Source organism: Camelus ferus, chromosome 7 (assembly GCF_009834535.1).
Source record: "Camelus ferus isolate YT-003-E chromosome 7, BCGSAC_Cfer_1.0, whole genome shotgun sequence".
NCBI classification, from domain to species: domain Eukaryota; kingdom Metazoa; phylum Chordata; class Mammalia; order Artiodactyla; family Camelidae; genus Camelus; species Camelus ferus.
In genome coordinates, this window is record NC_045702.1 from 9255280 (window position 1) to 9270572 (window position 15293).

Here is a 15293-nt window from a genome sequence, read left to right on the forward strand (position 1 = left end):
AATTTCAAATGGCTGCTTCTGGGAAGCGGGCTTGGGAATACTGGGAACTGCTTATTTCTGTCATGAACTTTTAGCACAATGTGGCTTTTAAAATTAAGAGTATGCATTAATTTTGATAACATTTTTTAAAAAGTTACCAAAAATGCCCTTCAAAAAAGGTCATTTCATCAACTGTGTTTCCCCATTTCTTCACATCCTCACCAACACTGCAAATGATAAATCTCAATCTGATAGGAAAAAAATGTTTTAATTTTGGCTTGCTTGTGTATGAAGCTAAATAAACATCCTTTCATGTTTATTAACCATCTGCACAACATTTTTCTATGAAAAGTCTTTCATGTCTGATTATTTTCTATATTTTAATTTTCTAATTAACTTATATATACTCTTTATATATGATGGGTATTAACTTGGGTTTGCTCTATGTGTTGCAACTATAATGCTTTGTATCAGCTTGTCATTTAGCTTTAAACTTTATGGTGTCTTTTGCTGAACAGGACACTTAAATTACTATGTAGTCAATTCTGTCTAAATTTTTTTCCCTTTTGGAAGTAAAACATTTACCTCTTTCCAGTAACACACAAATATGTGGCACTGAATTGATAATGTATTTGGATCAATCTGCTGCTTTATAGACATGATTCCAAATGGACTATATTTGAGCCACTTGTTTATTTCCTTTAAGGTATAGAAGAGTAGTTTTTAACTATTTGATTATTCAAAAATGCATTAAAAAGATTAATCAATCATATTTTAAAAGATTATTTCAAAGTTTTTTCCCTTGATTAAAAAAAATCCCAAATAAATAAAACATGTATTAGTTTTAGTCTAAAGTATCTCACTTTCCACATGTAAGTTGATCTATCAGAGAAGAAAAGCACTTTAAAATTATATCAATTTTTTGGCCTCTGAATAATTACTGCCCCACTAAGTACTTTTAAAGACTTTACGTTTTTATGCATATAACAAACTATGTATGGCACTCAACACAAGCTTCATGCTATCATGACAAATCACTTATGCATCAAATATCAATTTGGATTTTTAGAGGAAAAGATAAATTTTCAATTAAACCCCAAAATTCATTATTTATTTAATACATTTCTAAATTCATTCTTCACTTCAAAACAGCCTTCCAGAAACACTGTTAAGAATTACAAAACAATATATTTATAGCAAATTCTACCTTTCTAATATATGCATATTTATAACTAAATACTGCTAGAAAATTCAGAGGGAAAAAATCTGTATTTATTGACACAGAAGAATATCCAAGATATGCCATAAGATTAAAAAGCAGGTCACAGAGAAAAACGTTTGAGCACAACATATTTTTAAACAAAATGAAAAATAGCAACAAAATCAACTTTTCTCAGAAAGTAGTCTGGAAACAAACCAGAAACTGTTAACACATTGGGCACCTCGAGGGAGTGGGATTAAGAGAGCTGATCAGAGGGGAACTTTCAATTTCTAGTTTATACACTGCTGTATTGTTTAAATTTAAATATTGTTTAAACATTTCTATATTAAGCATGCATCATTTTTATAATTAAAAAAAAAAAGAGGCACCATAGCTTAGATGCCTGACAAAAGTGAATTTCCTATTTAATCTTTCTTACATTAAAAAAATATGATCAAAAAAGCTGATAAATGTTAATAAATTTGTTTATGTCTTTTAAAATCCTTTCAGGAATGGACTCCTGATGTTTCCTACTCAGTCCTTCCCTTTATGTTATTTTAGCTTTAGGTTACTTAGTGCAGGCAGAGCTGGACCCAGAACCCAGATTTCAGACTCCCAGACCTTGTATTACCAGCTTCCCCAGCATTAGCTGGGATCCAACTTACTTCCAATACTATTTGAAGCACTAAAATTTCAAATCACCAAAATGACAAAGACAGCAGTTTTGAAATTATTTTAACGGTATGTGAGCTTCATTACTAAGTATTTAGAATAAAAGTAAACAACTTCAACTGACCATTTCCCCACTCCAGTGAACAATATTATGGACTGGGTGCTGACTCAGTCTCTCTGGAAGTGTAAACATTTTGCAGAAGGCTCTGTGGCTCACATGGAATGGCTTGAATAAAAATAGGACTCCGGCTGCTTTTTTTTTTTTTTTTTTTAATTTTAAAGTGGCAAGAGCTTGATGTATCAGTCGTTCCTCTGGGGGACACAACTGTAAAGTCAATGATGTGGTCCAACTGCCTTTTTATCAATAGGGAAATGGAGGTCTCTAGGAACCAATGGAGTTGCTCAAGATGGCAGAGCTGAGCTACTACTACAAGCCGTATCTCTTATTGTTCAATCCACAGTTTTTTTCAGTATGTGATGCTGCATTCCGCAGAATCTTAACATAGGAAGAAAAACAGTAAATAAATTAAGTACTTGTATTTTTAAAGCATAAATACCTACCCAAGCATTCCTGACTCTTTGGTCTTTATGATGTAAAGGAACATTAACAATGTATGAAACATATTATTTCGGCCCTGGAACAAAGACAAAAAAGACAGCAAGATTTAAACCAAACCAAAGATTTGGCCTGACAGGTGAATGTGGAGCCTATCAATTTACACTCTACTAAATCAGAATTCCACATATTCAGACTTTCATCCATTCATTAAACAAAGTGTCTACTTTTGTGCTACGAAGTAGGAATATTGTGGCGAGTAAGACAGAGAGGATCCATACAATCGAGGAGCTTAAAGTCTAGTAGGAAAGGCAGAAAGTAAACTCAGAATTAAAAATAAAGTGTGATGAATGTTACGAGAGAGGAGGAGGTATAGAGGGCTGTGGGAAAACATGCATTAAACCCTGACTGGTGAGGCAGGCAATGTCTCCCTGAGAGAAAGATCTTTGAGATCTGAAAGATGAGCAGAAATAAACACATTGGGAAGTTCCCACACACTGGGAGCAGCATTTATGAAGGCCTGGAAGGGAGCTATTCTGAAGTTGGTGCCCCTATGTTCTACACACTAAAAATGCTCTATTGCAAAAATTAACAGCATAAACAAAAGTGCTGGAATTAAAAAACCTTTAATCACACTTCAAAATACATTATGTAAGTAACATGTTAAATGTAAATTAATTTTATCTACAAGGGACTACAAGGCAGCATTTTGCTGGCACTAAAATCAAACTACTATATGTAATATTTGGTCTGAAATAGCTCCTAATACAGATTTTCAATTGAATGATTGAAACTTAAATGGCCCCAAATAATCACACTTACAAAGTTGAAATATTAAAGTTAAAAAAAAGTCTTTCCTGGGTATCTGATGGAGTGGAAAACATAGTATATAAATATAGTAAATGTATAATTTCTTAGTAAAGATGCTGGCAACAAAAATAACTACAAAGGTCATCAACAGAATGGATATTTTTAATCAAGAGTAAAATACCTGGACAAGTGTAAACTGGTACAATAATCTTTTTTATAAAGTAATTTGATAATGTATTTTATTAACCTCGAAAATATTCCATAATCTAAACTTCTACTTTTGGACTTCAGACTAAAGAAATCACCCAAAATGCAGACAGCTATATGCATAAATATAAAAATTTAGCAGTACTTATGATAATGAAGGATAAGAAACATTCAAAATGCCCAAATATACGGAAGTGGTTGAATAAATTATGTTACAATCTTATGATGAAGTTTTAAAAATACCCATTAAAAAGTATTTTTATGAAGACTTAAACTGATAGGAACAGATACTACACTTGATCTTAGCCAAAAGGCCGAGAGGTGATTATGAAGACTTTTAAAGGCATGGAAAATTGTTATAAAGTTAATTTTTAAAAGATATGAAACTACACGAATAATATGATTTCACCCCATAAAAAAGTACAGAGAAAGACCAAAAAGAAATTTACCAAAAACCAATACACCAAAATGTTAACAATAGCTTCCTCTAAATAATGGAATAACGAGTGATTTTTCTTCCTTTTTTTCATGCTTTTCTAAATTAGATATAAAAGTAACACATTTTCCCTAATTTAAAAAGTTTACCTATTCCACAAATAAGAGTCTCTAATTTTAAAAATATTATCAAAGCAAGTCATCCATGACATTCTGTAATAGCAACTTCTACATTTAGAAGTACCTTTGGAAGATTGTAGGCATGACGCTGGTAGATTAGCTCATAATGGGGAGGGTTGACAGCACTCTGATAAATGCAAAAAACATTCTCATTTGTCACATCTGTAAAGGAAATATGCTACATTAGAAACAAAACAAAATCACTATATGTATTTCATGTGAAAAGCTCAACTCATTCTTTCACAAGAGGTTTATACCTGGTTTATTTGGTGTCTGAACGAAGTGCTGAGAAGTAAATGTCTTTCCATCAGGGTATTTAGGATGTGGAGGCAATCTGGAATCAAGGTAGGTGCAAAACACATGCATGATGATCTGAAGATGAGGAAACAAATTTTCAAAGTCAGCATGAAAATCTATCAAGTATGTAGGACTTTCAAAACATCTGTTTATAATGAATGTGATTTTTAAATTTTTCCCTAAAGAAAGAATTAGCAAAAATGCTTTCAAGTGGTTATATTTGTAAGGTGAAATTTATAAAATGAAAAAAGAGATATTCCTAGTTTTCTGTTAAGTGGATCATTCACACCCATAGTTAATTAACAGCAAAATCAAGACAAAATATATTACATTCAATTCTCAATTCTCTTAAAACTTCATTTTCACACATAAGTCATAAAAAAAAACATAACTTTGAAAAACTCTTAAATGCTCAAAATCTTTATAGTCTTTGATCTCATAAATCTAATTCTAGCAATCTTTCTAAAGCCATAATCCCAAAGAAAGAAGCATGCCTTATGTTATTCCTTGCAATATTATTAAAGGTAGAAAAACAGAAAAAAAAAGAAAAAAGAAAAAAAAGAAAAAGAAAAACAGAAATTTCTGCTTCTACTACATATGCCCTAAACTTTTAAGTCCAATATAGGAGAAAAATTAAATGACAGTGTGTAATAATGAAAATACTTAAACACTGGAAAGTGAAAAATAGCAGGATACAAAATTTTTCATGAGATGATTATAGCTATGACAAAAATATTAAAAAATAGCACAATCTAAGTAAAGGGGAAAAAAAAAGAAAAAAATACACCAAAATATTAACAGTGGTTGGGTTAAGAAGATGGCACAATTTCAATTTTTTAATTTCTACACTGGTTTCTAAATTGTTTCTTTTTCAGTTTTATATATATATATTTATTTAAATATATATATTTATTTATTTATTCTTTTTCAGATTCTTTTCCATTATAGGTTGTTACAAGACATTGAATATAGTTCCCTGTGCTATACATTAGGTCCTTGTTGTTTATCTATTTTATTTATTTATTTTCTTTTTGAAAAAACTTTACTAAAGTATACTCGGTTTACAATGATATGTTAGTTTCTGATGTACAGCATGGTGATTCAGTTATATATATATTCCTTTTCATATTCTTTTTCATAATAGGCTATTACAAGGTATTGAATATAGATCCTCTAAATTGTTGATACTTATATTTGTAATGGAAAAATAAAAACACATAAACCTAATACGAAAAATGTTAAACATAAAAAACAAAATAAAACTGGGGACTTACAGCTGAATCAGTGGGCAAGTCTGTATCCCACTTGCGGCCTTTGAAGTCTCCACCTCTATTCCACCGAAATGAGCTCATACAGCCTCCTTGAGAAAGTTCTGTAGCAAGAAAGGCGAAATTAAAAAAGCTAAGAATACACAAAAGAGAAGAAAAAAAGGCTAAGGGGTTACAATACAGAAAGCATATCATCTTAAAAACCTGATCAAAACATGTGCACAAAAAAATAGAAGATATAAAAGACTAATTTAAATAGTACCATGAAAAAAGAATCAGATAAATCCAAAATGTGAGACAAGACTACTATTCTGGATTCTTAAAAAAGCCAATGTCAATTTGACACAACATTGTAAAATGACTATAACTCAATAAAAAAATGTTAAAAAAAAAAAAGCCAATGTCACGTGGGGAAAAAAAGGTGGCAGAACTGTTCTAGACAAAGAGACCGAAAAAAGGATAAAACAACACAATATAATGTGTGAATGTCAACTCTATCCTGGTTAGGAATAAGAAGGGTGTATAACATTCTTTGGAAAATAGGGAAATTTGAATATAAACTATGTATCAGATGATACTATATAGAAATATTATTAATTCAGAAGGTCTCATAATTGTGTTACGGTTATGTAGGGAAGTGTTACTTTAGGAACTCGCGTGCTGAACTCGCGTGCTGAAAAGCAATGATGTGTGCAATGATAGAGCAAAAAAAAGGTATGTGTTCATATGAGGAGAAAGAGAATCAAATATGGCAAAATGTCCCTAAGTGTTCAATCTAGAAGGCCATATAGTGTTTGTTGTATTTTTAAAACTTGTACAATTTGATATATAAAACTTTATATGTATATATACTTTGTATATACGTGCACACACATATACTTTTTCTGGATATATAAATATTTTGCTGTCTATGAGGCAATCTTGCCAAAAACTGCAACCTGAATTTACAGGAAATACACAGGATAGAGGATCATTTAAAAATACACCATGGGGATGCATTCAGCAAAATTCACACCATGGGAAACTCTACAGGACAAACAATCCAGTTTTTTCAACAAATAAGTTGCAAAGAAAAAAAAAAAAAAAAAAGGATGGATGGGAAAACTACAGCTTAAAAGAAACTTAAAATATATTAACCAATCACAACATGTGATAACATTTTAATCCCAATTTAAACAAACAATACCACAAACAGTAACAATACATTTTATGAGACTGGGTGTTACGTACAAGAGGTTTGTGCATACTGTTGTGTCTAGTTTTAAGTATGTTTGAATTCTCCTTATATAAAAAGTCCTTTAAAATGTAATGATAAATGCTTATTCCTGAACCACAGCCCAAACCTAGAAGAGTAGAGAATCTTCAAATTAAGAGTAAAGAGTAATCTTCAAATTAAGATTTATGATAAATCTAAAGAGTGAAATACTATTTCTAAAACTTGTTTTAGTGATGAGAACATTTTACCAAGTTTATTCAAATAAAAGTAGGAAGGCATAAAGAGTATGTGGGAGTATCAGGGAGGCTAAATCTCCTGATTCCCAAGTCAGTCTTCTCAGAAGATTGTATTCCCTCCCAAATAATCAGAATATAACAGAAATATAAAGAAACAACATATTAAACAAGAATTATAAAAACTGAAAGAAATAAGGATTGGCACGCTGAAATTATGAAGAATGTCACTGTGGTACCTATTTTTGGTAGTTTAAGATAGAAAATGAGTGGAATATTCATGTGAGCCCATTTAGCTCATATTTAGGTTTTCCTATATAGAATAGTTAATGTATTCAAGGGTAACTACATTATTTTGACAATTCTTAAGCATATAAAATATAAAACCCAAAAGTTGTTCAAGTATAAGCCTAATGAAGCCATAATTAAATATATATTTATAAAGTATAAGATCATACTTAGTGAAACTTACACTTTTTTCAAAGAATTTCTTCCTTGTTATCTTTATTTATAAAATCTCAGAGTAGTGAAAAAGTTCTCATTTTTTTCCCCTCTTCAAATCAATAGTTACCTTTGATCCTTTCAAACAAGTATTCCTGATTTGGTGTGAGGTCTAGATACTGCACGATTGTATTCAGAGTTGGAATGAGTGGAGCTTTGACCAGAGCAGCCTGTTTCAGGCTAGTAATACTAGCCTCTGTTAATATTAAAACACACAGAACACAGATTATTCTTCATGTGGATCTCTGAAAAATTTCAAATGTTCTTCCCTCAACAGATGTTGAAGGAATAAACAAAAGCAATGACAGCTTATCTTAACAATCTGCATTACCTACTCTATCTACAATTTATCTTATCATTTCTGGCAAACTGGCCAGATTTATACATACACACACACACATATACACATACACACTCCCAAAACAGTCAAGTCCATTTTGGCAGATCTCTAAACAATTAATAGATTTTTGTGGGTTATACATAAAAAGATACATGATAGCTCTCAAACTCAGGTTGAATTCAAAGTTGTCCATTATGCCAGTGACAAGTGAAAACTTAATACAATACTGATTTCTTTCATCGTATCATGAAAGACAATTATCCAAAGAAATTAATAAGCCAACAGAAATTTTCAGGATGTCCAACCTTATTAGTAATACCCAATGTTGGGAAAAAGGCTTTCTTACATGTGACATGGTTGCTAGAATATAAACTGGTATAAGCTGTTTGAAGGATTATGTACATTAAAAACCTTAATATATTTATGCCTATTAAACTAACAACTTCACTTCTAAGAAATTATCCTAAAGAAATAATCGTAAATGCACACAAAGTTTTAGGTAAAAAGACGTTTACTCACAGCATTATTAATAACAATAAAGGGTAAAGTTTCTAAATCTTAGATAATAAAGGTCAGTTAAATATATTACATATATAAAAAAGAAAGTCTAACCATAAAAATAGTACTGAAGAATATTTAACAAAATAGAAAAAATGGAGGGAAAAAGCACGTAACAAAGTAGTATGATCACAGTTTAATTAAAAATATATACATATACATGTACCATGTACCCTATTTCCTCAATTCCTAAATATACACTTTTCACATTAATATCCTTAAATAATGGTATAACTTACAATTGATACATATAGCTAGTATCATAGTATTTTTCTCCGAAAAAGAACAATTGATTGTGACTTAAAATTGACTGATTGTGGTTATTTCTGGAAGCAGAAATCATGGGTAATGTCCTTTGTGTATTTCTGTACTTTCTAAATTTTTCACAATGAACCCATACATATTGCTTTTGTAGTGATAAAACAGTGTTGTTCTTTTTTAAAAGCACATCACACTGCTAAAATGTTGCGAAAGATACATATTTTTACGACTTATAAAGAAAGCTCAAAATGGATAAGCATAGGTTCAAATAACATTACCAAGCCCTGGAGTAACCATTCTGACTTTGCAGTCAGAGAGCTCTGGCCTCAAATCACTGCTCTGTGTCACTGGGTAAGTTACTTAACCCGTCTAAGTCTTAGTAGCCTGATCCATAAACTGGGGCACTAGCATCTGTAGTGTTGTGTACACTGCATATAAAACATCTGGATACTCAATAAACATACTTTAGCAATGTACAATTCTATTCTTAGTCCAGAAAATAAAGACTGATAAAAAGATACCTAAAGTGGAAACTTAATGTGCAATATTTCAAAGAGAAATTTATTCTCTAGAAAGAGCTGGTTGACTAAAATATTCTTTATATATTTTGGAACCTAATTACTTAACACTAAATAAGTTATAACACATATGTATTTTAGGTGAATTATATTTCACAAAATCTTAACAGTTTTATTTTTAGCAAGTAAGTTGAAAATAGATGATTTTAAGTTAGTATTTAGTCTATTTTTTATACTTTGTACAACTTTGTAACTAATATCTAGTAAGACTTGTATCTTGAATATATAAAGAACACCTACAACTCAATAATAAAAAGACAAGTAACCCAACTTAAAAATGGGTAAAAGGTGTGGGGGAGGGTCTAGCTCAAGTGGCAGAGTGCATGCTTAGCATGTATGAGGTCCTGGGTTCAATCCCCAGTACCTCCTCTAAAAATAAAGAAATAAATAAACCTAATTACCTCCCCCTACACACACACACACACACACAAAACGGGTAAAAGGGGAAAAAAATGGGTAAAGGATCTGAAAAGATATTTCTCCTAAGAAGACACAGGAACAGCCCAATAAATGAAAAGATGCTCAACTTCATTAGCCATCAGGGAAATGTAAACTAAAACCACAATGAGATGTCGTTTCATGTCCATTAGGGTAACTATAATCAAAAAGATAGATAATAACAATATTGGCAAGGTTGTAAGAAGCTGGAACCCTCACACACTGCAGGTGGGAATGTAAAATGGTGCAACTGCTTTAGAAAACAGTCTGGCAATTCCTCAAAAGTTAAACATGGAGTTATCATATGGCTCAGCAATTCCACTCCTAGGTAATACCCAAGAGAAATTATAATATATATTCACACAAACACTTGTACACAACTGCTTGTATAATTAATAATAGCCAAAAGAGTGAAAACAACCCAAATGTCAATAAACTGATTAATGGGTAAACAAAATATAGATCCAAAAAATGGGATATTATTTGGCAATAAAAAGAAATGAAATACTGATAAATGCTACAACGTGGGTGAACCCTGAAAACATTATGTTAAGTGAGAGAAGCCAGTCACAAAGGACAACATATTGTATGATGCCAGTTAGATGAAATATACAGCAGAACAGGCCTAACTATAGAGACAGAAAGCAGACTGGTAGTTGCCTAGGCCTGGGGAATGGGTGGTAGTAGGAAACAGGTATGCAGGGTTTCTTTTTTGGGTGATGAAATAGTCTAAACTTGATTGTGGTGATGGCTGCATAACTTAAACCTTTCAATTATAGACTTTACATAGGTGAACTGTATGTGTCTCAATAAAATGGTTACATATTTTTAAAAAGCTATAAGGTAGACATTTAGTTTTTTTCCCTTTACCTCAGGATAACAAAGGATGTTGTTAGATAGCCCATTACAAGAAATTCTCCACTTGGCAGATTGAAGGAACTCAAATGCTGGGCTCTATCTTCACATACCTCCTATTTGAAGCTCTGGACAACCCATTCGCCTCATCTGTGTGCTGACAGACTCAATCTCTTGTACAAGCGGCACTAATATTGTCTCATTGATCCACTAGGAAGAAATGAAGTCAAGATTTCACACACCCAATTCTAAAGCATATCTCTATTTTCATGAAACTTTTTTACTGTCTTATACTTGAAATATTAACAGAGTGTAGTAGAAGAGAATGGAAGTAGCAGCTAGCTGAAGTCTAGAGAGTTAAGCAAATATGCTATCGGGGTGTCAGTTAACTAAGTTATATCCTTAAGTCACATGCCTGTTTTTTTCTGAAGAAGATGTAAAACTTTCAGTTACATGTTAAGTTTTTCTTAAATTCTTCTTTCTACGAATATTATACTTAGCTAATAGGATCATCTTCAGTTTACATCTCCAGGGTAATTATTTACACATTTATGCATGTAATATTTATACTGGCTTGTGATTAGTAAAATAGTTTTAAAAACTAACATAACTGATCAACTCTTAGCAGATTCACCAAATTCCCTAACCATGTGGAAAACATATTTATTATATTTACAATAGTTTGTGACTATTATAATATTGCTTCAGGACTAGACATTTCAAATGCCACTTTGCATGGCTAATATCAGACTAATTCTGGGATGTGAAGACTGTCCAAGGAAACACCCCAACTGGTTTGTGTGTTGTGTGTTTTGTCTGTGTGTTCACAGCAACTTCAACCACCATTTCTGGTTCCACGCTTCTGTTTAACCACAAAATAGAAGGATGAAAAAAGCTTCAGATGAAATATAAGTCTATATAATTACTTATAAAATTTTTTGAATTAAAAAAAAACCTCTGAAAATGGAGAGTTTTCTATAATCCATTTAGCAAGAAATTTGATATACTGGCAAGACCTGAACTGAATGGCTATGAAGCTATTTTAGACTTTATCCTACTTAGTGAGACTATTCATTTGCTTTGAAATATTAATGTGGTTGATTACTGAGTACTAACTAGACTCTGCTAGTATATTACAAAATATATAGTAAATGCATACTGCTTTAAAAAAAATCTAAAAAACTCTAAATTTCAGAACACTGTGGCCTAAGGAATTCAGATAAGGGATTGTGCTTGTATTTATTCTAAGCTAATACTCCTGACCAAGACTTCATATTTTAAATATAATAGTATTTTTAGATAAGTCTGCAAGTGTAAAAAGGAAGTACCGTTCTAGGACATCATTTCACTCGGTCATTCTTCCAACATTTATTAAATGTATCCTACTTGTTAGCCATTCTTAGGCTGCAATAAAATTATCTACAGGGTCCAGGAGAGAGATCTAGGCCTCATTCCCAGAAAGCCAACCAGGTTTCTGGTTTGAGAAAGCAGGCTGCTATTACCATCACTCCCTCTTGATATCCTATTTAGATTATAGGAGAAGAATACAAAAGGAGTACAAGTGATTTCAATATATTCCTATAAAACGTAGAGTGATGGGTGAGTGCTGAAGGATCAAACAGTGAAAGCGGCAGCCACCACAGCATCCGAACGGGGCTCCCTGCAGTGGAGGAGGGGCCGATCTGCCCCCTGGAACCTGGGACTCAGGGCACCACAGAGAAGGGAAGAGGCAGGGTTGAACCAAGGGAACTCACTCACTCCGTATATCGAGAGCTGGCCTTGCCAACCTCCAGGCCAAAGATTAGCGGGTTCTCTAGAAAAACTGAAGAAATTGATATATTCTGAAATAATTTCAAGTGTACGTTATCTTCTCTAACTTGGAAGTTTTCTCAGGGTAAGCACCTTGCTTTTGTCTCCCTCACATTTCTATAGACACATAACAGGCTCTGACAGCAAAGCTCTTTGAAAAGTAAAGTTGAGAGGTTGGGAAAGGGAAGATCTTAATAACTAAATACATTGTTCCTTTATCCACTCAAAATACGTGGACTTGCTAAAAATATGGAGGTGAGAAAACTCCCATGAAGACAGACACCATAAGGTACATGTCATATTTATCTTGATATATATACCACTGTTATTACACTTTTAAATAATAACTAGTTCTGATATTTTAACTAATAATTAACACCTCTAATATTCTAATTGATATTCTAATAACATATTTCGTATATTAAGAGGCACTAATATTGTCCAAAGAGTAATGTCATAACTTACATTTCTGAACTTAGCTGTCCATGAATCCATATGATCAAGAAGTTGTCTATTCATAGTCACTCTTGCCCAAACCTATTAAAAATATGTTTAAAATGAACAATCAGTGAGGAAAAATCTTGCCAGCTATCAGTCATTCCTTCTTCCACCCTCAAAAATATTTGGAATACTTTGGAAAAAACTTCACAAACATCAATATTGATCTAATTACTATGTGGTAATTTGTATTACTCAGTTAGTTGCTATTCATGCACATACATATTTTTAAAATTCCTTACATTGGTATGTTCAAAGAATATTCTTGTTTTTAAGAACAAAATTAAAATCCTATAGTAGGTATTAAACTGATGAAGTTACAGACTGTCAAATGTTCTAATCCAAATGTATTTTAAGAGCAAGAGTCTTGTGTATGTTAAGTACAGATACTTGAGATAATCTTTTTATAAATGAATGAAGAAAAATGTTTTAGGCAGGACACTCATGTCAATGTCATAAAGAGTAAAACATGCAATAAAGTTCAGTTTTAGGTACACAAAGTTAGATAGGAGCCTTTCCATTGTTTAATGTGTGCCAGATTTATGTTTCTAATCAGTAAAAGTGATTACAAAAAAAAGTTTCAGAAATAGAAGGCTTTCTAACAATCTGTAAATCATAAATATCAAGTCATTTTTATTTTCCATTTACCTCCTCTGCAGCTTGTTTAGAACTGAGATCGGCTTCATCTTTGTTAGCACATGGGGCCTGCGACCTACAGGCAAGCTGATACTGAAACTTCTTTAAAGTTTGTGCATAATCCCCCACAGAACGACTGTAGTTCCAGAAAGTAGGGCTGGCAGAAGGTGAAGTAGAATCTGGGCTCCCTACAATGATTAATTTAAAGAATATCAGTGAGTTGTAGGAATTTTGATACCTGGAGCTGGTACATGAACGCTGGGTGTCTAGGAACCTAGACAGTGGCAATCAGGGAAGACAAAGCCTTCCCGCTCCACCCCAATATTATCTGTTCTTTAGAGAACATGGACTGCTTGTGCTAAAGATTAAAAAGAATGCTTTCTGAGCAGCATCAATTTAAGAGCCATAATCTCTAACTGGTTGTGTTTATTTTTGTTGTAAAATTAAGCTTGTTTCATTCAAATGATTTAGTGAGAAACAAAAGACAAATTTCTTCAGGAAATAAATAGGCTAAGCAGTTCTAGCTTGAATTTTTAGAAGCTCTTTCTGAATGGGATAACTAAAGCCTCCTATTAATAAACTACTCTTTTTGGCTGGCAGCTAAACTCACTCTTCCCTGTGCTACGTACGCCGTGCTCCATTTATTGCCTGTAGTAATTCTTGTGTTGTACTAAAAGAGACCATCTGCTGATTACACTTCTAAATTTATAAACTTACTTTTAGGAAATGTAAATAGTTACATTTAGGGACTTAATCCTATAGTGGCAACTACCAGAACACTTTTCCCACTTTAAAGTTATAGTTTGTCTCTTTTTCCAAATTGAATCTGAGCTCCTTGAGGGCAGGGAGTAATTTTTTCCCCTAGCATCTAGCACAGTACCTGAATAAACAGCAAATTTTCAATGACAAGTATATGATACTTATGAAGAGCTTATGTTTTCGTACTTTAACTGAAATAAAAAATATCAATTGATATTTCATACCCACACACAAAAATTACAAATAGAAACTAATTTTTTGGCCTAGCAGAAATTTTAAAATAAATCACTATAAAATAATAAAGTTGCTTTTCTTGTGATGTTTATAGGCACAAAGGATGAGAAGCCATGAAAGGGATATATGGCAGCATTACAAGTCACAGCATCAAAACCTTGAAGGTTTGCCTGTCATGTGCTAGTAGCGCTGGTGAAAGTATGTTTCATGCTGGTAAAAAAAAATAATAATAATTACGTATAGTAAAGAAGTATCACACTTGGTGTAAACAATTTTCAAGTAGGACTTTTGGCAAAATTGACTTACAGGAATGAATTAATGTTAAGAAGTTTTAAACAAGCACAAATGATTCAATAAATAGGGAACAGAAAAGGAAGGTAAGTGACATGGTCATAATAGAGCACAAAGTTTATCCTATTTTGATTAATTATTTTGACTATTAACTTCAAAAATGAGAATCAAGCTGAGAAAAATTAAAACAAGAAAAATTTCAAGGAAGACTGGCTTTAGATGATAAAAGAAGTTTACACAGATGATAGAAATAAGTTTTAATATTTGTTGTACATCAGCTGAAGTCCAAGGAAAATATATATAGCAAGAAGTGACAAAATAAGGCCTTTCTGTAATGACCACCACCACCAAAATAGCACAAAACTTGTAGCTACAGAACCCCAAAGACCTAAGAATCAAAGCACACAGAGATGTGGAATTCTGGCAAAATTAACAAACCAGGTAACCTGAAACATCTCCCAATATATATATATATAATTGT

At 32.3% G+C, this 15293-nt stretch overlaps 1 protein-coding gene and 1 pseudogene across 4 annotated transcripts in view; both read right to left on the reverse strand.

Annotated features, from left to right (window-relative positions):
• TMEM209 (transmembrane protein 209) overlaps window positions 1–15293 on the reverse strand; it is a 28354-nt gene that overhangs the window by 2218 nt on the left and 10843 nt on the right. For all 4 annotated transcript variants that reach the window (XM_006184708.2, XM_014559287.2, XM_032483335.1 and 1 more), the window contains exons 7-14: window positions 13541–13716; window positions 12860–12931; window positions 10699–10795; window positions 7626–7751; window positions 5612–5709; window positions 4298–4412; window positions 4105–4202; window positions 2414–2487 (exon numbers count right to left, since the gene is read on the reverse strand). In XM_006184708.2, the coding sequence (XP_006184770.1) occupies window positions 2414–2487; window positions 4105–4202; window positions 4298–4412; window positions 5612–5709; window positions 7626–7751; window positions 10699–10795; window positions 12860–12931; window positions 13541–13716 (856 nt within the window). The remainder of the gene's footprint in view (window positions 1–2413; window positions 2488–4104; window positions 4203–4297; window positions 4413–5611; window positions 5710–7625; window positions 7752–10698; window positions 10796–12859; window positions 12932–13540; window positions 13717–15293) is intronic.
• On the reverse strand, window positions 3651–3751 carry LOC116665128 (annotated as a pseudogene).